General features: G+C 42.4%; 1 protein-coding gene across 9 annotated transcripts in view; it reads left to right on the top strand.

The window, feature by feature from the left end:
* Positions 1-25,241, top strand: part of TNPO1 (transportin 1) — a 387,652-nt gene that overhangs the window by 252,377 nt on the left and 110,034 nt on the right. For all 9 annotated transcript variants that reach the window (XM_039544333.1, XM_039544330.1, XM_039544332.1 and 6 more), the window contains one exon: positions 8,154-8,229. In XM_039544333.1, the coding sequence (XP_039400267.1) occupies positions 8,154-8,229 (76 nt within the window). The remainder of the gene's footprint in view (positions 1-8,153; positions 8,230-25,241) is intronic.

The following is a 25,241-nucleotide window of genomic DNA, read 5'->3' as shown; positions in this document are numbered from 1 at the left end:
AGCAAATAACATAAATAGTGATAAGTAAATGTAATTTTAACTACCAAAGATACTAATGCAGTCTTAAGATAACTTGACTGCATCCCATATTTTTAACTTTGTCATTCTAGATGTTTGATGAAGTATGTAATCAAAGGGAACTTTCATATGCTGAATGCTCCCAATAGGAAGGGAAATGAAAGATATCTAATGTAATTTTTTTTCCATTTAGGTTTCATTTCTTTTCATTCTGTTTTCTTAAAATGACATTAGTAGCTCTCTGCTGTGCTGTGACACTCCAGCATATGCCATATAGGTCTGTCGCATCTTACGCTGGGGTTACGTTCCGCAGTCAGCATGTAAAGCAAAAATCGCGTATAGTCAGAATTACATTGAGTGTAATGGTGGGTGGAATCGCCCGCACTACAGGTACAGTATTTTCTCTTTTTGTTTTTTTGTTTTTGCCGACTGCATAAAGCTGAAATCGAGCATGTTAAATGTGCGTAAGATGCGACAGACCTGTACCTTAAATATGTACTCTGCTGGTGTTGGCCCTAGTAAGTGACGGTTTTTTACTGTTTTTATTATATGATGCAGTTTTGAAAAAACCTCTTTTAATATAACTTGCAGAACAGTGCTATATAATAAAAATCCACTTGATACATTTATGGGCCTGCTTCAGCAGGTCGCTGAGATTGCTGTCCTATCACAGCATGGTGCTTAATAATGTGTTCCAGTGGGGCATGAGCCAGCTGCTACAAACTTAAGGCACTTTAAATTGATTTTTGTTTTCTTATTAATATGGGCTGATTGCCCTTGTTGCTCTTGTGTTGGACATTCAGACACATGTAACTAAATTAAACACAGGTCATGTTAAATGTTAAAATGCCTTTTAAAATACAAAGTTAGTTGTAGGCTTGAAAGGCTTATTTGATGCAGGGTCATATTATATACACCTGCAATAAAACCTAAAAGGAGTGGGAGGACCCAAGAATCTGACAGTTGCCAACTTAGCTACTTTGTCACTAGATTTAGTGACCTTTTGGTTTTCCTAGTGAGAAAATAAGTGTCAGTGACTAGTGACAAATCTAACGACTTTCACTGCCAATTACAGTGACATTGAGAGGAAGAAGTTACCAATATGTAACCAATAAAACATTCCCAAGCAGCTCAATAGTGTGAATAAAATCCATTCTGTGCTCCTCTTACTACATTCTGTTGCACACCAAGTCAATGTCATTATGTCTCAATTGAACATGTCCTTGGAAGGAATCACATTCCAGGGCTTCTTGGGCTAAGATCACTATAATCTGCAGGCAAGGAAAAGAAGTTTGTGGAGGCTCATTAAATACTTTGCTAAAGCCAGGTGCACTTTGGAGAGAGCAGCACATTAGCCAGGGCTTGTTTTTACCCAAATGTGTTCTTTCTTGCTGCTCTGTAATAGGTAGTACACCCTAATGAAGTGGGCTGGGCAAGGGAGCCAGGTTAGCCAGTGAGAGAGCTGCACGGATGGAAGATGGGGTGGGATGAGACAGCACCGTGTGTTCCGATGGGGCTGGGGAGTGGTCACCGTTTCTCCAGGGATGAATCCCTTACTACACTGTGGGGCTTGTTTCTGGTCCTTAGTCCGTTCACGTATCCGGGCGGAATTCCTCTGGGCGGCGTCCACTGGCTCCCTTGACGCCTTCGAGGAGCAGTGGGCGCTGTCCGGGGTTCTCTGCTCGGTGTCCCCGTCAGGCTCCCTTCTTATGACCCTTTGACCGCACTCCTGTCCCTGTTCTTTTATTAGTTGTCCCCTGAAATTAGTGGGTTTCTGAAGTCCTGTAGATCCTCCCCTTAGGCTGGGGGGGGGGGGGGAATCCACCCGCCCGGTTTCCCGGAAATCCAATAGATACAGGATCAAAGGTGGCGCTAGCTTGATTTTGCTTCCCCTTTACACCTTCCCCTGGTTTGGCGTGGGATTAGCTGCCCAGCTGTTTTGAGAAATGAAACCCTGGAAGTGGAGGGGTACAAGGCCTGGCTAGCTGATTTATTTATTCATTTTATTTTTATTTTTTTTAGTTTTAAATCTACTTTTTTGGCTCCCTGCAGCGCTGAGCTCAGGTCAGGTGAATGCCCTCTTACCCCTGGCTCTGGGCATTCCCTTTCACTAACCTGTTGGCTCAAATCCAGGCTGACAAGAAAGGGAGGCTCAGCTGAAATTAACCAACCCCAGCCAACCTGGCTGCCCTGTACAGAGCACCCTTCCTAATGAGCAGCGGGTGCTCTCCTGATGATGACAGTGTACTGGTGTAGTTGCTTCTGGTGTGCAACAGAATGTAGTAAGAAGAGAGCATGGAATGGATTTATTAACACTATTGAGCTGCTTGTGAATGATTTTGTGACTATATTTGCATGTGTGTGTGTATGTATATAAAATTCTCTGGAAATTTTGTTCAGTGACATTTTTGTCTCTCTTTGAGTGTGTAAACAGCTACATCTTAGCAGGAAGTCACCAGACAAACCCTCAAATGTGAAGTTGGCAACAGTCTCAAACAGTGAATGAGGAAGAAGCTGTTAGAGCTGGAAAATCCTGTGGATCCTAGGCCAGTAGCTTCAGTGTTGTTTTGGGGTTTCCACTTAGAACATCTCTTCTGGTTCTCCTTCCTGCTGTGCTTGCACTATATTTTTCCTTTTTTGGGGGGGGGGGGGGGAGCGGGGAACAATGCAGAGGTAATAGCAAGGTTTGACTCCAGTTGATTTTTGTGGTAGTTATTTCTGTAGGTTTAAAAGGGGAATGTCTCAAAATGGCTGCATCCCAACATACATCTTAGTCCAGGGGTCGGCAACCTACGGCACGTGTGCGCCGATTTTCGATGGCACACGGGGAGGGCTGAGCCGTTCAGCCTGCCGCCGCTGTGGGGTTCCCGCTACTTGCCCCTTGCCAGCCGGGCTCCCACCGTGGGTCCCACTGAGCGCCCGCTGCTGGCCTGGGAGAAGGAACCCCAGGCTGGTAGCGGGCTGTGAGCCCAGCTGACAGGAGCTGGCAGCCGAAACCCCAGAGCTGCGGCGGGGTGAGCAGCTCAGCCCGCTGCAGCTCTGTGGTTCCTGCTACAGGCCCCTTGCCAGCTGGGATACCCCTGCTGCAGCCCCACTCAGCACCCGCTGCTGGCCTGGGGGAAGGAACCCCAGGCTGGCAGTGGGCTGAGACCCCAGCACGCAGAAGCCGGTGTTGAAAACCCCAGGGCGGCATGAGGCTGAGCTGCTCAGCCTGCCCCCGCTGCTGGCCCCTTGCCAGCCGGGGTCCTGCTGTCGGTCCCAACTCAGCGCCCGCTGAAGGAACCCCAGACTGGCAGGAGCCAGTGGCTGAAACCCCAGAGGAGGGCTGGCGGAGACGCTCAGCCCACCCCTGAAACCCCAGAGCTGGGTGGGCTGACCTGCTCAGCCCGCTGCCGCTCTGGGGTTCCAGCTGCTGGCCCCTTACCAGCCGGGATCCCTGCTGCAGCCTCACTCACCTTGCTTCCAGCGCAGGCCCCCTGCCAGACAAGGCCCAGGCTTCCGGCCCTGCTCAGCCCTACCAGCCGCCAGCTCCACTCACCTCAGCTGCTGATCTGGGGTTCCAGCCGCTGACCTCCTGCCAGCCAGTCATCAACTTATAACTCAGAAGCCTGTGTGCAGCTTAAAGTATCTAAATACGTGCCACCAGACATTGGAAAACTCAGCAAGGAAAAGCAAGGGCAAGGATCACACTAAACTAGTAAGAGCTGCATTTTAATTTAATTTTAAATAAAGCTTCTGAAACATTTTGAAAACCTTGTTTACTTTACATGTAACAGTAGTTTGGTTGTCTATTATAGACTTTTATAGAGAGACCTTCTAAAAAACGTTAAAATGTATGACTGGCACGTGAAGCCTTAAATTAGAGTGTATACATGAAGACTCGGCACACCACTGCTAAAAGGTTGCCGACCCCGTCTTAGTCTATGCTTACACTGCGTTGTAAGGTGCGCTGTGTAGCAGTTCTTTATCGCCGAGAGAGAGCTTGCCTGGGGACAAAATAAAACCACCTCCAAGCAGGGATGGTAGCTTTGTGGCCTGGCAACAAAGTATTGTCCGCATTGGGGCTTTTCATTGTTAAAACTTGTTTTTCGGGGTGGGTGTTTTGTTTTTTTTTCACACCCCTGAGCAACAAAAGTTTTAACAACGAAAGTGCCAGTGTAGACAAAACCTAAGTCAGGCTAGTCTTGACTACAATTATTTGACTCTTGTTCACCATCTCCCACAGATGTGTAGCACATGCCATATTGATTCTGTTTTTCCAACCGTTTTTCCACACGAGAGGCTTTTCCAGCATAGTTCATACTCTATTTCACAGCAAAGGAGAGATAAGGGCGTTGGTAGCCCAATCCTGTAAAGCTTTTATTTTTGAATGGAGTCATTACCTGATACAAATTAGAACTATTTATAGATATTTTTAGTCATTTCTTATTTGAAACTCTGTCATATTCAAAAACTGAATAACTAATGTCAGGTAACAGTTGCCTGTTGGACAGATAATCATGATTATTTAGAAATCTTCTTGTGTAATTGGTTTTCTAATATATAATTTAAATATAGGAGTTAACAGCATGATGATGTTGCAGACTTGCAACTTCAGATATTTAAGTACTATTGGTGAGTTAACCAGGGAGTGGAAATAAAAGGATTTAGCAACATGCAAAATCACTCTTGCTAGTCAAGGAGCAGTGAAATACTTGCATATTTTGAATAACTGGAAATGACAAATCATAGAAAAACTGTAGGCCTTTTGCAGTACATTAGAATGACTCATTAATGAACACCGTAATACTCTTTATAGTTTCTTCATGGCATTTTTGGTAATGTGCGCAGAATTTTTAATTTAGTGCAGACACACACAATATTTTAAAATTCTGCATATTTTTTGTCAAAATTACACAATATAATCACAGCATTTTCAATTATTTTGCTGACAAATGTTTTGAAATAAGTTACCAAAATAATTGAAAATGGTGTGATTATATTGTGTAATTTTGACAAAAAATATGCAGAATTTTAAAAAGTTGAATTTTTTGGCATAGAATTCCCTCAAGAGTAACAGTGTTCTGTGTGGCACAAGCTGGGTGCGGGAAGCTCAGTGAGGGGGAATCTGGATGCACAGGGACTCGGTTCAGGGGGAATGGGACTCTGCACGGGAGTCCAGGTGAAGGTGGCTAGGGCTCAGTGCAGGGGCTGGGGGAGTGGGGCTTCTGGTGCAGGGGAGAGTTCAGGGGGCTCTTTGGGGGAGGGGGGGGCGGTGGTGGTTCTGGATGCAGGGGGCTCCTGTTGCGGAGGGGTTTCCAGATGTGTGGCTGAGGGGAGGGGTCACTGTACAGGGAACTGCTTCCCCTTTCCACACAACCCAGACCCCCCTGTACCCAACCCCCATCCCCAGCTAAGCCTCTTTTTTTTCCCCCACCCCCCGGCTCCCTCCTGCCAAGCCCCTGCCCCCCCTTCCTCCCTCCCAGGTAGAGAGCATCCTGCAGCCAGGGGAAGTTTCTGGGGGTTGATCTGACCCAGCCATGGCTGCTCTGTGCCGGGAACGGGGAACTCCATCTCTGTCCTTCCCCCCCCTGCCCCTCCCAGCTGGGACTAAGGTCCTTGGGTGCCACAGGGGATGCCCAGACCTCCCTCCCCCAAGTGATTTATTTCTCCCCTGACTGCCCAATCATCTGAGTTGCTGCTGCCAGGAGGGGTTAGTGAGCAGTAGTGCAGCTTCTCTTTGCTTCCCCACAGAAACCATTTTCTGCAAGGAAGTGAAGGGAATCTGTGGGGGGAGCGGGTATTTTTCTGCATTGCAGTGGTGCAGATTTTCCCCAGGAGTTTTATATTTTTTTATATCTATATATGTGATGGTAATACCATATAAGATGGTAAATATTTAATACAAGATAATCCTTCCTGTGTGTATGTGTATTACATAGAGAGAGAGAGAATGAATATGAATTCTAGGAAATGGGCATGTATATGTCAGGATTATCTTGTATTAAATATTTACCATCTTAAGTAACACCTGTCCCCTCCCCTCCCCCCCCCCAAAATGCTACAATGCATCAGCCATTCATGCTTAAAAAATTTTTCAACTCTTAGTGCTCAATTAAGCTGCAGTTTGGGAAGCTGCTTAAGCATGTGCCTAGTATTAAGCAAGAGAATGGTCTTGTTGAAGTCTTAAAGATCATACTTTTATGCTTCAGAGACCATACTAAGTCAGTTTCAGTAGTTTTAATGGTGAAATGCAGTATTATTTTTCAGTAAAAAATGAAAAATGTTAGACATGCTTTAATGTCTTGCTGAATGGAGGTTCAATGGCTTGCTTAAAGTTGATGCTGTTCATACTTTAAATACTTAACCATGAATAGTACAAAGGACTCTACCTGGATGCTTAGAAGTTAATTAAGACCTCCATTTTCAAGATGCATACAAATGTTGTGCTTCAGTATTAAAACTGCTGGAAACTGATTTCAAATTTTTTACCCTCTACATTACAAGCTGTGCTAGCTATTTCATTGTGATCATCCTGTGTGACCTTCTCTGTAGAACTTCCCCCAAATAATTTCTAAACAATATCTTTTAGAAAAATATCCAACCTTGATTTAGAAATTGTCAGTGATAAAGACTCTGCAACCTGTGATAAGTTGTTCCAATGGTTAATTACTCTCACTTTAAAAAAAATAATTATACTGCTTTTTCAGTCTGAATTTGTCTAGTTTCAGCTTCCAGACATTGGATCATGTTATACCTTTTTTCTGTTAGATTGCAGAGCCTGTTGTTATATATTTGTTCCCTATATATATGTACTTATAAGACTGTGATAGTCACCCTGTAACTGTCTCTTTGTTAAGCTAAATAGATTGAGCTCTTTGTGTCTCTTACTGTAAGACATGTTTTCTAATCCTTTAATGACTCTAGTGACTCTCTTCTCTGAGCCCTCTCCAATTTATCTACATCCTTCTTGCATTGTGTACACCAGAATTGGACACAGTATTCCAGCAGCGGTTGCACCAGTGCCAAATAGAGGCAAAATAACTTCTCTACTCCTACTTGAAATTCTCCTGTTCATGCCTTCCAGGATCTCCTTAGCCCTTTTTGGCCCCAGAATCACACTGGGATCTCCTGTTGATCTGATTATCCACCATGTCCCCCAAATCCTTTTCAGTGTCATTGCTTCCCAGGATAGAGTCCTCCATCCTATAAGTATGGCCTACAGTCTTTGTTCCTAGAGGTATAATTTATATGTAGAAATATTAAAATGTTCTATTTTCTTATGCCCAGCTTACAAAGTGATCTAGATTACTCTGAATCAGTGACCTGTCCTCTTGATTATTTACCACTCCTCCAATTTTTGTTTTTTCTCTAATTAATAAAAATGTTAAATAATATAGATCAAGAACAGATTCCTGTGGGACCCCACTAGAAACACACCCACTCCAAGATTCCCTGTTTACAAGTTACATTTTAATATCCATCAGTAAGCCAGCTTTTAATCCATTTAAAGTATGTCATATTAATTTTCCCTTTCTAGTTTTTAATCAGACTGTCATGTGGGACTAAGTCAAATGCCTTCAAGAAGTCTATTACATCAACACTATTACTTTTACAAACCAAATTTATAATCTCATCAAAAAAGAGATAAAGTTCGTTTAACAGTACCTGTCTTCCATAAACTGATGTTGATTGGCATAAATTATATAACCCTCCTTTAATTCTTTATTAATCAAGTCTCATATCACCCCCTTTATTATCATACTGACAGGCCTATAATTACCTACATTATCCTGTTTATCTTTTTTTAAAATAGTGGCAGAATGTTAGCCCAGTCTTCTGAAACTCTTTGAAATCAGCATTACTAGTCTAGGTGTCCTCAGCCAGCTCTTTTTAAAATGCTTGAATGCAAGTTATGTGGACCTACTGACTTAAAAATGTCTAACATTAATAGTTGCTGTTTCCATTCCACTAATATCTCAGGTGAATGTTAAAGAGTCTTATGTACGAGAGCATCACTTGTGTTTTAAAGGTTTGTCACTGTGGAAGTAGAGTGCTATTTGGAAGTAACAGCAATTACATGTCTAAGTAATCAATGTCAACTTTAGTGTAATCTTTGAAACGTATACATTTTCCTTAATAACCTTACTTTTTAGAAACTGGAACAACTGAATCAGTATCCAGATTTTAACAACTACCTGATATTTGTTCTTACGAAATTGAAGTCTGAAGGTAAGCTGCTAGGTTTTTGCTGTCTTATTATAGGCATTGTCTAATGACTTGAATTCATTTGTCTAGATTTTTAGAAGTGGAGGATGGATTTAGATGCTGATGCTGCCACCAGCTCCACAGGCTGACCTGTATGCTTGTGTGGAGCTTTACTGACTATTAGGGAGCTGGGTGGGCTCGGGCCTGCCTGCATATTGCCGGTTGTAGGATCAAGGCTTTAGACCGGATTGCGTCCTAGCTTTCCTTTGTGGGTTCTCTTCTCTTCCCCCTCACCCCCTTCTCCCCCCCCGCCCCCCGGTATGTTAGTATCAGTGCTTCATCAGAGTAAAATTAGATCGTGTAATAACCTTTCTTGTTGAAAGACGGATGTTCAGAGGTCACAAATCAAATAATTTCTAACAGGATTAAACCAAGTAGTTTGTGCATGCTATTAACACCATTACACAATTTGGCATATTTAGTAGTTTCTGATGGAGAGAGAGTTTGCAATGTTAGAGAAGTAGTGTTAAAAGTTTCTCTGAAGACCCCATCTACCAGAATACTTGCTCTTGGGTCTTGGCTCCTTACTGAAAGACTGTTACAATTCCATTATTTATTAAAGATTGTTTACTCTTGTGGACAGTAAGTGTGAACCAGGTCATCTGCTGGGTATAAATACTGATCTCCAGATTTACCATTCAGTTCTTTCTTGGTAATGGTGGTGAAGAAGCTAATCATTAACTGTTTTTGTCTTGCTCTAATATTTCGTACTGCCTCGGTCCACTCTTTTTATTTTTTAGTGTCCTTTCCAGTCAGTCTTAATTGCCAGTCCAGTTGCTTAATTTGTGAGGTCTTTCCTGCAAGTGTTTTGAGGGCCTGCTCCAGTAACTGCCTTGGCAGTTTTATTTGCCTACTGTGGCATGTTTCAGCTCTCTAATACCATGTTGGCATGTTCTTGCCTTTATTTTTGTGGGAGCTTCAGCAGTTCTCCTTTGGAGCTCTTCCCCTGAAGTTTTTCTGGCTCTTCTAAGTATACTGGCACCTGACTCTGTGCTTCAGCAGTTCTTGGTGCATCAAGCATTTGCTTGATGCTAAGTTCAAATCAAGGTTATACAAAAAAAGTAAGTCATCTTGGCTTGTGCTTTTTTGTATTTTGGTGGTGGGGGGGTGGTGTATGCCTTCAAGAATGAAGGAAGGCATCTACTGTGATGTGTGGGGGTGTCAGCTATATGTCCATATGTCAGTCTGAGCACTAGCAATATAGGGAGTGGCTTCAATTCCTCCTTCAGGCAATACAGGGAAACTTCTTGAAGTCCAGCCCAAGCTCATCCACAGTGCTTTGAAGGATAATCTGAAAACTAAAGCCAGAGCCAGCCTAGATCACTGGAATGTTGGGACGGACTGCCAGCACCATCCATGCACAGACCCAGTTTCCCAGACCCTGTTCCCCAATAAACCCAGCATAATTATTTCAAAGCTGAAGTGCTTTCTGCTAGGAACAGCAAAGTTGAGAGCTCTGCATTAGCTTCTTGAAAATACATGCTTGAGGTTTGTAGCTCTGCAAAAGACAAGTGGAAGAGGTGACAAGAGAACCAACCACACCACAGCTTGAGTCTATTGAAGCCCCTTTCTACATGCAGCTTTATATCTAAACTTCCTGGTTCTCCCCATTGTGTCTTCTGGTTGAAATTTAGAATGGATTGGTTCTGAGTATTGGTATATTCTTGATGATTCAGCTTAATCATTCCTGACCGTTAGAATATTCCATCTGCTCCAGTTGTCCACCATTTTTTTTCTTTCTTATTGCTTATAGGTAATTACCAGCTTTGTGGGGAAGAAGAGCAGGAAACGCTGCTAGTTGCAAAATGACCACTTCAGAGCTGCTGCCAGATATAAAGGGCCACCCAACCGGGGGTAGGGGGTGAGGAGGAATTCAACCCTGAATTGGGTGGAGCCAAGAAATTACTAAAATAGCTGTTTTCGGGAAGGGGCTGAATTGGTATTTTATATCGCATAGGCCCTGAGGCTGCCCAGAAGCCCACAGTACTTCAAAAAAATTCTTCTTGCTCTGCATCAGAAGGGATAGAATCTCTTTACAAAGTCAATGGACTCTTTGTCCTGAGGCTGAAGCTTGTACCCTATAGTCCAGGAAGCTCTGGCCTCAACACTGGAATCTTCAGTGTAGCCAGTGCTGGTGTTTCCTAGAGTACTTAATATGTGCTAAGTACCCCCTCCATATTGCTTGGACAAATCAGATTCTAGGGTGTTATCCAAGATTGAGTATTGTTACTTGGACTCAGATGAGTTGGAGTACTCTTCTGACTGGAAGTACATATTCATTGCAGAGGAACATCAGCTCACCCACATTCAATAGCTATCATGCCCTTGCACCCTATTTTGGAGCCACTGGTGAAGGTGTGGCAGATACATCAAGCTGCTGTGTCTCCTAAAGACAGTTTTAAAAAAAAATCATCTCCTCCCTCAGGATGTTGGCAGCAGTTTAAGAACTTACTTAGAGGAAAGAGTGGCCACACTCTGCACCTCAGAATCCTGATCAGTAGTACTGAGACTTATTTTAATGAACAATTTGCCAGTCCATTTTGGAACGCTTCTCAACAGGGGTGGCCATGCCTTCATAACCAAAGGGCAGGAGAAGCTATGCAAAAAAAATTCACACCTTCAGTAACATTATTCCTCAAGAAAAATGCTAGGGGAGTTTTAAAGCTAGTCCAGGAGAAAGAACGTGGATTTAGCCCAGTATCAGGCATGGGTAGCAGTGATCATAAGCAACTCTCCTGTCACATCCCAGTAATGAGACGTCAGTGTCTCATTGTCTGAGGAGAACTTAGTTTGTAATGGACTTCCAAATGTCTCCTGTCCAAACTGTAGCGATCATGGTTACATCCAGCTTAGGATAGGGGATCTTATACATAGGGTCTCAGTATCCAGGGAGTTTAGTCTTTCAAGGAATGTTGCATATGAACTGGAGATCAGTGTGGCTGTATGTGCCTTAGGTGTCCAAGTGCTTAGTATCCCCAGAAGCGTTCCTGGTTCAGTGACTATCAGGGCTCTCTGTTGCATAAAGAACACAAAAACAATCAGGGAGGTACTGGGTCTTGCCACCTATTAGGTAAGTCTTCAGGGGTTGGAGTGTGCTCTACTCCACGAGACTTTCATAGTACATATGTACGTGGCAAGAAAGGAGAACACAATTGCAGATGAGATCATCTGGAATAGATCCTTACAAGTGGCTTCAGGCTTTGGAAGTGCCAGCCAGATTCTCTTCTGAGGGATATCTGAGGTGGATCTCATTACTTACCAAAGCAGAAAACTACTGGTGGCCTGCTCATGGCTTCCATAAAAAGTCTCATTAGCAAAGGATGCCCTTTCATACTGTAGGGAAAGAGAGATGTCTACTTTTCTGCTGCTCCCTCTCTTAGCAAAGGTCCTGGCAAAGTTGAGAGAGAGAAGTGTGATGATCTGTAAGCCTCATACTAGCTCAGATAAGTGTGGTTCTCTACTGTTGTGGCTGGGCAGAGTTGATTCTATCAGATTGAGAGAGAATGTGGCCTAGATAATATTTCAGATCTAGGGCTCTCAAGACCTTTGATTCCTGATGACGGTAAAGATCTGTAAGTATGGTGTCTTCCAGTAGATAACTTATGTCCTAGCATCTCAAAAAACATCTGTGAGAAGGACCTGTAATTTCATGAAGAAAGGATAGCGGTCAAGGTCGTTCTCACCCACCTCAAACTGCTTTACTACCTTCTTTATGTGTCTGTGCCTGCTTTGAAGACTCACTCTATTCATTTTGTAAAAGCAGCAAAGAGTCTTGTGGCACCTTATAGACTAACAGACGTTTGGGAGCATGAGCTTTCGTGGGTGAATACCCACTTCGTTGGATGCATGTTTACAGATCTAGACTAACACGGCTACCCCTCTGATACTCTATTCATTTTGTAAGCTTTCTGTTGATTGTGAATTAGTTGAGGGTAGGTCAATGTCTGCAGCCCTTTGTCATGCTTGTGTGCACCATGATATGGAATACTAATTTGGATTAAAGCTCTTTTTGAAACATTCAGTCCTGTGAACTTAACTTTATGTGGAAGATCGGGTTCCAGGTAGCAGTAGGCTAGCTTCACACTTGATCAGATTTTTACAAAGGTGAAGTACTGCAGACTCGCATGAGATTCACCTCCCAGGATGGTGGTCCACCTTGATGAGTTTGTCATCCTGCCAGCATTCTTAATATGCTTATTACATTGAAGTCTGGCTCCATATGCTTAATGTTAAAAGGTTCTTTGATGATTCGCTGGAGATGTTTTATTTGGGGGCTGTAGGTGACGGCTAGTGGTGTTCTGTTAATTTCTTTTGTTGGGCCTGTCTCGTAGTAGGTGACTTCTGGGTACCCTTCTGTCTCTATCAATCTGTCACCTACAGCCCCCAGCTAAAACCTCTCCAGCGTGTCATCAAAGATCTACAACCTATCTTGAAGGATGTTCCCTTACTCTCACAGACCTTGGGAGACAGGCCAGTCCTCACTTACAGACAGCCCCCCAACCTGAAGCAAATACTCCCCAGCAACTACACACCACACAACGAAAGCACTAACCTAGGAACCAACCCCTGCAACAAACCCCGGTGCCAAATCTGTCCGCATATCTATTCAAGGGACACCATCATAGGACGTAACCACATCAGCCACATCGTCAGGGGCTCGTTCACCTGCACATCTACCAATGTGATATATGCCATCATGTGCTAGCAATGCCCCTCTGCCGTGTACATTGGCCAAACCGGACAGTCTCTATGCAAAAGAATAAATGGACACATCTGACATCAGGAATTACAACATTCAAAAACCAGTAGGAGAACACTTCAACCTCCCTGGATACTCAATAACAGACTTAAAAGTGGCAATTCTTCAACAAAAAACCCTTCAAAAACAGACTCCAATGTGAAACTGCAGAACTGGCATTAATTTGCAAACTGGACACCATCAAATTAGGCCTGAATAAATACTAGGACTGGATGGGTCATTACAAAACCTAATTTTACCATACTAATTTCCCCCTACTGTTACTCACTCCTTGTCAACTGGTAGAAACGGGCTGCCCTCATTACCACTACCAAAGTGATTTCCCCCCCCCCCCCCGGTATTCTACTGTTAATTGAATTCTCATTAGACTGATTTACCCCCCCCCCCCCCCACACACTTGGTAAGGCAATTCCCATCTTTTCATGTCCTATGTGTATATGTATACCTGCTACTGTATTTTCCATTCCATACATCTGATGAAGAGGGTTCTAGCCCACGAAAGCTTATGCCCAAATAAATTGGTTAGTGTCTAAGGTGCCACAGGGACTCCTCTTTGTTTCTTCAGCTCTTGCAGTCTTCTTGACTTGCATCGAGTCAGAGCTGAAATTGCAGGCACGGAGCAGCACTTCTCATTAACAGGCTTTCTTTCAGTGTGTCTACAGACAGGGCAAATGTTCATGTAGCCTCTGATTATTGCATGTGGTGGTTGAGGTGACTTCCTCACATCAATGTGATATTTCAGAATCTTGAGACTGTTTGTCTTCTGTCAGATGGCTTGTAAGGCTTCTTGACCTTACCCTTGATTCTTATGGTTTGTGAATTTTGCTTACTCTGCCTTGCATCATCTTCTTCCTAGATCTTTGGATATGTCGGGTGTGAGGTCTATTTTGCCTCCATGTAACTTAATCTATAAGGATTGGATTAGGTCACTTTTAGTTAGTGTTAGTTTGGAAAAGTGCTGCTTAAGTCAACAATTTTAAAAATATTTGGAGTTCTACACTGTTTCTGTGGAAAGTCTGTTCCCTACAATATTGATTCAGGTGGTCTCATGCTCTGGATTGAAGAAGCTGGCATTGTCTTATCCAGGTGAAATGGTCTGGATATGATATTGTCACCTGTTTTTATAGAAAATGAAATATAAAAATCCTATAAGACTGCTGGGAGAAAAAAACACCACACATCCTAACAACCATTCACTCAATTTTCATCCATCCAACAAAATTGTAAGTTCAGACCTATGATCTTTCATCTCTTCAATTTATGCATCTTAGACATTACAATACCTTCCTATTTTGAAACTGGGCTGTAGGTCTCAGTTTGTTTTCAGCTTTCATCTCAACAGAAAAGTTACCTTTTAAATTATTTCTTAAATAGGTCTTGGAAACTTACATAAGGCCTGTATTCCCATGTACAGTATTTATTTCACCGCATACTAAAGACTGTAAGTCTCACTAAACTCTTGATCAGGATTTAAATCACCAAGTGGAAAACCTCCATTTAAATAATCCATTTTAATCAACTTTTCCATTTGTTATTTTTCTAAAGAAAGGTGCATTCTCACTGTGGATACAACCATTAAAACACGTTGATTTATAACTAAACAGATCCTTCACAATAGATTTGGTACATCTTTTTGCTTTTTAGGAGGATACACTATATGCACTGATGTAAGCAATTATGTAGCTTAATATTTTCAGGGTATTAATTAGTTGTACGCTTTTAGTATGTTAGAAGATGGTGAATGATGCTTATTTACTAGATTAACTTTTTTTGCTCATGACTTGTATTGAGGTGCATTAGCTTGATAACTGGAATTTAATTGAACGCAACAGCATATAAATTTTATTTTTATTAAATAAAACTAGCCCTTAATGTAGTACATGACCTGTTGTGCCATATTTATAAAGCTTGACCTCAAAAGTTAATTCTCTCCTCCCCCCTTTTTTCTTTCTTTCTGTCTTTAGAAAAGCAGCTTTTAACTCCAGTTTTTGATAGGCTCATGGATTCTGTGTATTTATTTTTATTGTTTTAAGAGTTAATAAATTTAGGCTTTAACAATTTTGTATTAAAGTCTGAATTTAAACATCTTTATTTTTAAAAATAATTTACAATCTTTAAAATAACAAAATAAATATCTGACTTTAATTTAAAAATCTGATTTTTTTTCTTAAATTGATTTTTTTTTACCCATCTGTTTTAGATTCCAGTTTGCTTGCTTGGCAGTGCTGTTATCAAGAGGCCTGTCTAAATGGATGTCTGGGTGCATTTTATACTGTTATGTCTTCTGTTTTAAAAATGAGACTGAGGCTAGGTTGCCACAGTCTGCCTTGGGAATGTTTCTCAGACACTCATGAAGCGGCTACATGCTTACTAACAGTACTGCTTGGATTCAGTGTTTGAGTGTCTCTGCTCATACTGTGAGTGGTAGCACTTGTTTCCAAGGTACGGGAGGCTGTTTTATTTCAGGATGCTCTTATTTTTAGCCAACTTCTTATGTGAAGGCTTTTTTCACTGGTCTATTTTGCAGATCTGTAGTTCTATTAATTCAGAGTGCATTTTTCCCTACCCTGAACCTCTTAGAGTTGTGACCTTATCTTCTTAAGGTACCTTAATAATAGGAGATATACCTGTTTCCTAGAACTGGAAGGGATCTCGAAAGGTCATTGAGTCCAGCCCCCTGCCTTCACTAGCAGGACCAAGTACTGATTTTTTGCCCCAGATCCCTAAGGGGCCCCTCAAGGATTGAGCTCACAACCCTGGGTTTAGCAGGCCAATGCTCAAACCACTGAGCTATCCCTCCCACCCCCAACCACTTGTTTCTATTTCTTTCGTATGTGGTGGTGATGGTGGTGGTTTTTTAATTGATCATCATCAGTTGATAAATTGGCCTATATCCTGATATGCTTGCTTCCTGGGCAACTGAAGGAACAGACTGTTTTGGGGGGCATTGTTTACATCCTGACAGGATGAGGTGTGACAGCCAATAGGGATCTGACTCATTCTCTACCCCATTAATGCTGAAATATTGGCGATGCTAAATATTCAGAAACCAGGATTTTAGCTTAAAAATCATGACCCTATATTGGGTTCTTTTTATGTTTCCTGGTTTCATAGCTATTTAGGATTTTCTCCACTCCCATGAGGCTAGACACTTTCTCTTTTGAAAATTAGAAAGTCTGTCCACCTCTACCCCGATATAACGCGACTCTATACAACATGAATTCGGCTATAAAGCAGTAAAGCAGCTCTTGGGGGGGAGAGGGGCTGCATGCTCCGGCAGATCAAAGCAAGTTCGATATAACACGGTTTCACCTATAATGCGATAAGATTTTTTTTTTGGCTCCCGAGGACAGCGTTATATCGGGGTAGAGGTGTATTTTGAATTGGGAGTTGGAGATTTAGTAAAAACAGGCAGCATCACAAGGCATGTGATGAAATAATTAGTTGGCAAAACTGCTGCTGTTCTGAAGTGTCAAATCTTTAAAAGCTGAAGAGTACTGCTAGTCTTGCACTAAAGAGGTAGAACAGGAATGAGTATCCTGTTGGAATAACACTGTTGGAAGCAAAAGCACAGATAGTGAATATTATTTGACATTTCTCTGTGGGGGCTGATGATCTAGTACAGGGGTAGGCAACCTATGGCACGCGTGCCGAAGGCGGCACGCAAGCTGATTTTTTCAGTGGCACTCACAGTGCCCAGGGCCTGGACACCATTCTGGGGGGCTCTGCATTTTAATTTAATTTTAAATGAAGCTTCTTAAACATTTTAAAAACCTTATTTACTTTACATACAACAATAGTTTAGTTATATATTAAAGACTTATAGAAAGAGACCTTCTAAAAATGTTAAAATGTATTACTGGCACGTGAAACCTTAAATCATAGTGAATAAATGAAGACTCGGCACACCACTTCTGAAAGGTTGCCAACCCTTGATCTACTATGTTTATGCAGTGCTAGCAGAATTGTAAGACCATATGTGTTTCTTTTTCCTCTTCCCCCCCCCCCCCCGAACCTCCCCCTCTTCTGTTAATGCTCTCTTTTAAGTGGCCTCATAAAGGGTAGCACTTCTGGCTTAAAGTGCTGTGTGAATGGAAAATATTTCAAACAATTTCGGTGTACATAGACCATGGCATTCCATGTTAATTTATCTGAAATTACCCTGATCAACAGTAGATTCATTGAATGTTGAAAACAGATTTGTCCCAACTGCCTAAATATAGGAATGTAATCTTCAGTAAGAACCTAAAACAACGCTAGAAGGGTTCCCTTGATGCTGGAATGTGGAATCTGTCTGCTAATGAGTAGCAATAATTACAGTTTCAAAATGCCATAAACAGAATTCTTAGCTATGCAGCACATGGATGGCTGTACAGCTTCTGATCCATAACTGTATATTTGCTCAATTGTGCAAGTCCCTGTGCTCTTCCTAATAATGGCCTTTGGACAATCAGAATGTTGAGATTTGCATGTCCATACAGTTGGTTCTTTAACCATGAAGTTCTTATGCAAATCCCTATGGCTTGATTGCCTCCTATTTTCAACTTATTTCTCATGCATCTATAAACATAATCAACTTTTGACAGTCTTCCCACCTAATTCTAGATATTAAATATTTCTCAGTTTACATAGGAATTCAGCCCTTATAATCCTGCTCCTATAGTCAGGTCTATGCTGGGACACAATACCGTATAACTTGCAATACTGTATAACTTTCGATACTTCCTGTTGACTCCTTACCATATCCTAGACTAATAAACCTTCGAGCCTAGGATATTGTTGTGGTGGAGTTAACTGGAATCATCCAAAAGTTATTTTTAAAAATAACAAATGTAATTTGTTGTTAAAAAGGGAGAGAGGCGATTGGAGAGGAAAAACAGGGATTTCAATGGGAGCTGCTTAGATAAACTTTGGAAACAAAGACACTTTGTTTCAGATCTGTATGTTTTAAAGCAAACAGAATTAGGGTTTTATGACTAAATTTATCTGAGTTTTAATGGTTCTTGACCAGCTAAGTCTGATTTAATAATTTAGGGTTTCTACTTCAGTTACCTTTTGTGAATCATTAGTAATCAATCTGTTGTCTATATATACCATTGGTACTTAGGGCATTTAAAAAGAAAGTTACTATCTGACATGAATTAATTATTGTAATGCAAATAGACTAACATATAACACTGGTACAATTTTTGAGAAGTCATCTGCTTCAGAGATAAAATGTGCTATTTATTATGTATTTTGATGTGCTGAATTCAAATATGACAATTAAAACAACTGGCTACTGTTTCTAAGGTATTTAAGTTTTTACATTTTATGTCTGTATATTGTGTAGATAGTAGAGTTTTAATCATAAATTGTAAACCTAGGTCTTTTCATGTGTTTATGGTTGCTTTACATGATGATATTTCACCTGTCCTGTTTATGTAACACTTAAAAAATCAGCAAAAGGGTTATATAAATAAAATTTATTATGAAACAAAAGGCAAACTATTATGTACATAGTTTAGTCCTATTCAGTGTCTACTCGGCGCTTCTTGGCTTGTCTCTTGTATTCATTAAATGGAGCATCTCTTGTCACTGTCCAGCAATAGTCTGCAAGCATTGATGGGCTCCATTTGCCCTGATAGCATTTCTCCATTGTTGCAATGCCCTGGTGAAATCGCTCGCCGTGCTCGTCGCTCACTGCTCCGCAGTTCGGTGGAAAAAAATCTAGATGAGTGCAAAAAATGTATCTTTAGTGACATGTTGCAACCAAGGCTTTTGTATGCCTTGAGGAGGTTTTCCACCAACAACCTGTAGCTGTCTGCCTTGTTGTTTCCGAGACAATTTATTGCCACTAACTGGAAGGCTTTCCATGCCGTCTTTTCCTTGCCACGCAGTGCATGGTCAAATGCATCATCTCGAAGAAGTTCACGAATCTGAGGACCAACAAAGACACCTTCCTTTATCTTAGCTTCACTTAACCTTGGAAACTTTCCACGGAGGTACTTGAAAGCTGCTTGTGTTTTGTCAATGGCCTTGACAAAGTTCTTCATCAGACCCAGCTTGATGTGTAAGGGTGGTAACAAAATCTTCCTTGATTCAACAAGTGGTGGATGCTGAACACTTTTCCTCCCAGGCTCCAATGACTGTCAGAGTGGCCAATCTTTCTGGATGTAGTGGGAATCTCTTGCATGACTATCCCATTCGCAGACAAAACAGCAGTACTTTGTGTATCCAGTCTGCAGACCAAGCAAGAGAGCAACAACCTTCAAATGGCCACAAAGCTGCCACTGATGTTGGTCATAGTTTATGCACCTCAAAAGTTGTTTCATGTTGTCCTAGATTTCCTTCATATGGACTGCATGACCAACTGGAATTGATGGCAAAACATTGCCATCATGCAGTAAAACAGCTTTAAGACTTGTCTTCGATGAATCAATGAACAGTCTCCACTCATCTGGATCGTGAACGATGTTGAGGGCTGCCATCATGCCATTGATGTTGTTGCAGGCTACAAGATCACCTTCCATGAAGAAGAATGGGACAAGATCCTTTTGATGGTCACGGAATATGGAAACCCTAACATCACCTGCCAGGAGATTCCACTGCTGTAGTCTGGAGCCCAACAGCTCTGCCTTACTCTGGGGTAGTTCCAAATCCCTGACAAGGTCATTCAGCTCACCTTGTGTTATGAGGTGTAGTTCAGAGGAGGAGGATGGGAGAAAATGTGGGTCCTGTGACATTGATGGTTCAGGACCAGAAGTTTCATCCTCTTCCTCGTCTGACTCAAGTGAGAATGATTCTGGTGCATCAGGAACAGGCAGTCCTTCTCCGTGGGGTACTGGGCGTATAGCTGATGGAATGTTTGGATAATGCACAGTCCACTTTTTCTTCTTTGACACATCTTTCCCAACTGGAGGCACCATGCAGAAGTAACAATTGCTGGTATGATCTGTTGGCTCTCTCCAAATCATTGGCACTGCAAAAGGCATAGATTTCCTGTTCAACCACTGGCGAAGATTTGTTGCACAAGTGTTGCAGCATATGTGTGGGGCCCACCTCTTGTCCTGATCTCCAATTTTGCAGCCAAAAGAAAGGTGATAGGCTTTCTTAACCATAGTGGTTATACTGCGCTTTTGTGATGCAAAAGTCACTTCACCACAAACATAGCAGAAGTTATCTGCACTGTTCACACAAGTACGAGGCATCTCTGCTCACTTTGGCTAAACAGAAATGTGTCCCTTTGCAAAATCAAACACTGACAAATAAGAGAGCACGACACTGTATGATTTCTAGAGCTGATATAGGGCAATTTGTTCAGCAGAGTGATGTAAGCTTCGTTATGATTGCATCATCCATGACTTCTAGGAATAACATGATGCAATTCATACAATGTATGACGCAATACCAGCTTCAGATTGCATCATTCATTGTTTTGCCTAAAAAGCAAGTACTGTCCAAACCCAGTCATAGATTTATTCGTAGATCCAGTCAAAGATGTATTTTAGTCATTTCTGGTTTAAATTGAGATCCCTTCCCTTTATAACTCACTTATCCTCCGCTATTCCCAAGTCAAGGGTCATATATACTGACCCAATAGCATATCTTGAAAACTAGTGCCAATCAACAATTTTAAGCATCATTTTCGTTCTCAGTGACCCAGAATTAGTAAAGTTAGACTACATTTATTTCAGAAGCATTTTGGCTGTAGAGCAGTGTAATTGAGCGAGCAAAGCAGAGCCTTGCGCTCAGAGAATTTGCCTGTTTGTCAAGCAATAACTTTTCAAAAGAGCATCTGATCAATTGTGGGGAATGTTCTAGATGTTAATGGGCAGAAGCCTATTGATTTTGGTAAAAAAATCAAAAAACTGGAAAACCTGATTTCCTCTAAAATCAGATCCATCAAGTGCCCAATTGGTGCTCCCTCAGGAAGCTCTCTGGCGCCCCCTGCTGCTGCCTGTAAATGGCTAGCTGTAATGCACATACAGGTGAGTCGCATCCAACGCGCATTTAACTTATGCGAATTCAACTATATGTGCTCGGCAAAAAAAAAGAAAAACAACAAGATATCTGTAAATAGTGTGGGTGATTCCACCCAATGAGCGTATGTCCCGGAGTGAGGGTGAGATGGGAGACGTGAATCTGCTGTTCCCTCAGTCGGTTTCAGTTCCCGCGTGCCTCTCATAGTGTGAGCATCTCGCCACGCTGAGTGTGAGTCTAGTGTTTAAAGATACGTATTTTTCATACAACATGGCCCCTAAACGCAAGGCAACTACTTCATCTGGTGCTCAACTGAAGAAACAGCGAGCTGTTCCAATGCTGGAGGAAAAACTGGCTGTGTTGGACTTATTGAGAGACAGTATGTCGGTCTCCAACGTGGCGTGTAAATATGGCCGCAACTAATCTAGCATCCGTGCCATCAAGATTCGAGAGAGAAATTCATCAAGCCGTGGCATCAAGTGCTCCAATAACTGCTAAGGTGATGAGCCAGGTGCGTGATAAGACTTTAATGCCTTTTCAGTCTTCACTAAACTTATGGCTGGAAGACATGAACCGGAAACGTATGCCTATCGATGGCAACACGTTGCAAGAAAAGGCTCTTGCCTCTACACGCTGTTCAAACCTCCTGCCGAAGAGGGACAGCATTCTGATGAGAAGAAATTCAAAGCCAGCCAAGGTTGGCGTAACAGTTTTAGGAACCGCTTCAACCTCAAAAACATGCTGACTACTGGTGAAGCTGCATTTGCCAATGAATAGGCAGCAAAACCTACCCCGAACAGTTAAAGAAAATCATAGCCCTTTTCTTCTATCTTTCAGAATCAGTTTTTAATGCTGACGAGACTGGGCTCTTCTGGGAAAAAAAATGCCCAACCACACTGACATTTTGAAATCAGAAAGACAAGCCCCTGGCTTCAAAGCAGCTAAAGACCATGTGACTGTGCTTTGTTGCAATGTGGCTGGGCATTTAATAAAGCTGGGCTTGCTCTACAGGGCTGCAAATCCCTGTACCCTAAAAGGCAAGAACAAAAATCTCCTGCCTGTGTTCTGACAATCAAATAAAAAGGCTTGGGTGACGGCAGCATTATTTCTGGATTGGTTCCACAAGTGTTTAATTCTAGAGGTCAAGCGGTACCTGGAAGAGAGAGGACTTGACTTTTTAAAGTGTTGCTGATCATAGACAATGCTCCTGGCCACCCTGCGGCACTTCGGTTTGCACATAACGGCGCTGAAGACGTCTTTCTCCCCCACAATACCACCTCCAACCTCTCAACCAAGGCGTGATTCTCTGTTTCAAGGCCACGTACACGAGGCTTACATTCTCACGGATACGTAGCGCTATGGATGCTGATCCCAACCTTAATGTGATGGAGTGTTGGAAGTCCTTCAACATTGCTGATTGCATCCATTGCCTGTTTAATATAAGTGATGCAATCAAGTCTGAAACAGTCAATGCATGTTGGCGAAACTTTTGGAAAGAATGTGTGAATTATTTTAAGGGTTTCCCGACCATTGGCAAAGAAGTGAAATACATTGTTCAGGTGGCCAGGCAAGTGGGTGGTGATGGCTTCGTCAACCTCCTTGAGGAAGAAATTGAAGAATTAATTGAGAGCCATAGAGAAACATTGACTAGTGAACAGTTAGAGGAACTGATAAAATCATCTACAGAAGACAAAGATGACGACGATGACGATGAACAGGAAGAGCCAGCAAGTTGGAATCTTCATAAATTTGCTGGTGTTCCAAGCAGTGAAACACTTGAATGATTTAATTTCTGAATATGATCCCTCTATGGAACGAAGCCTCAAAATCACACATAGTATTACGGACGATTTGAGACCGTATCAAGAAATGTTTGAGCAGCTCAAGAGACAACAGCGACAGTTGCCGATCTCCGTGTTTTTCAAGGAAAAACAGCCAGCAGCAGATGAGTCTATGCAATCAACTTCTCGAGCTGAACCAGAGCCAACCACTTTATCTACGACTTGTTCTCCATCACCTCCGTTTCCTGGGTCAACATCAAGCCCTGACGACCCACTGTAATTAAATACAGTACTGTAAAATTATATTTTTCATATATACTCTTATATACTGTACATTACTGTATACATTTATACATATTACTGTACAGGGTTGTATACACAAAACCATGTACAGTATACTGTACTTGGGCAATTTAAAGGATTTTCAAGGGTATTTTTGACTATACATGATTTTTGCGTTGCGCGCTGACTTTAGAACCTAATCCCCGCGTAAGATGCGACTCCACTGTAGTTTTGCACTTAGTTGCTTATATAGGCTGAGCTGTACACCCAGGTGGACTCGTGGGTGGGAGTGGTTTCCAGCTGCCCAAGATGGGCCTGCATTTGCCCATAAATAGTTGTCCACCAAACCGAGATTGGCCTACATTAGCAATTATGTGCACGACCCTAGTTTGACTTGTATTTTATCTGGAAATGAAGTTTGGAAGAATCAGGAGACCAAACTGAAGCTGCTAATGGAGCACTCCCTTTGGCCTGCTTCTGAGTCAGGTGAGGAGACCCTCTCGGTACATTTTGTCTCTGGAGAGATTCATTGCCCCTTCAGTGTTAGCCAATATCTCGCATAAAAGGGAGAAGATCTTGGAGGACTCAGGGAAGGCTCTGAAGAGGAGTGTGGGCTCCCGCTCCCAAGGAAGTCCAATCTTCTGCTAGGTATATGGTGTTGAGGCCTAGACCTCTTCACTTAGTGCCATGGAGGCGAAAGACATTTCCTCCAGTACCAGTGGAGTAGGGAGATCCTGCAGCACTTTGGAGAAACATTGTGTCAGCAGGGCACTAGCACAGACTGTTTCAGACTTGGCAACAGTGTCTTCATGCTAGGCTCCCTCAGTACCAACAAAATCAAAGCATGCAGCTTTGGAGCCAACCCACTCCAAACCAACAGTACTGCTCAAATCAATTGCTACATCAGTACTGATTCAGTCAGTACAGTAGGAATTCCATTACTCCAGGGACTTGTCAGTGTTAGACAAGCCAGAGTCCCACTACGTGTGGGTAGTGATAGTACTGAGATCCCAGTCTCCAGATTACCAATGCTTCTTGATACCACAGGATTCTTCACCCCCCTCTCCCTCCACCACCACATTGAAGGACATTCAGGGGGATGAGGGAAGCATTCAGTGAATCTCCTCATCAGTGTGGGGTTCCCCTCTGCATCATTACAGGAACCCATACTTTGACAAGGACCCTCACCCACATCAGGGGTTGTGGGATCAGTCCTTTTGCTCCTGTAAGGGCTGCCTCTATGGCCATACTGGCATCATTGGGTAGCATATTGTCAGCACTTTGACAGACTTCTAGCTCCACTGCACCAGGAGACTATGGTCACAATCTCCTCCACCAACCCCCTAACACCTTCGTTAGGACAGGACGCTAGGGTGGACAAAGAGGCTATCCCTCTAACCCCTATTTTGTCTTTAGTCTCCAGACGATGCAGTCATGCCTCCACCACTATCGATGGCCGATTGATTTTTTTTTTTTTTTTTTTTTACTCAGTTCCAGAACCTTGTGAATTGGAGAAGCTGGCAAGTATAGAACCCAGATAGCAAAAGCTGGAAATGGATTCGATGGTTTTGTTGTTCAAAGAAATGCTTCTTCTACCAAGATAATCATGACTTTGTCTCTTATCTTGAGATCATCGTGGGGATCAGGGGCACAGATAGAAAGACATACATCTCGACTACCAGAGGAAGGCATCTTATAGCGACCCTAGGTTCAGGCCTCCTCTGGAGCAAACATTCTGACATTTTATGTTGTACTTGTGGCAAGCAAGTTTATTGTGGGGAATGCCCACCAATGGAATATCATTTCTGTGCTGGAACTGGGCAAGGACCATTCATGGTTGGCCACTGATTGTCTGTTCAGGAAACCTGCTACATTTGTTTATGGCTCTGGGGAGCTTGAGGACCATTGGGCACTTGGGTAACAATTTCAGAAGTAGATGGCTTCCAGATAAATGGGTTAGAAATAGGTGCCTCTTTTCTTCTTCACATACTGCATGGCTCTTGTGTGGTCTTGACTATCTGCACTATAGAATTTTGGAAGACAAGTAGAAACATTACATAGACCAGCCTGATGGTTCTGAGCTCTAGGCCATTCATATGGTCAGACCCTTTCTTTTGGTCAGAAGACAGATGACACTAAGGAGTTGCCTTGGACAGCTATAGAAGCTGGCTCGTGGGAAGTGCTATACAAAC

Source organism: Mauremys reevesii, linkage group 6 (assembly GCF_016161935.1).
Source record: "Mauremys reevesii isolate NIE-2019 linkage group 6, ASM1616193v1, whole genome shotgun sequence".
Lineage (NCBI taxonomy): Eukaryota > Metazoa > Chordata > Testudines > Geoemydidae > Mauremys > Mauremys reevesii.
The sequence above is the reverse complement of the archived record's forward strand: the minus strand, read 5'-3'. Positions and strand labels throughout refer to the sequence as shown.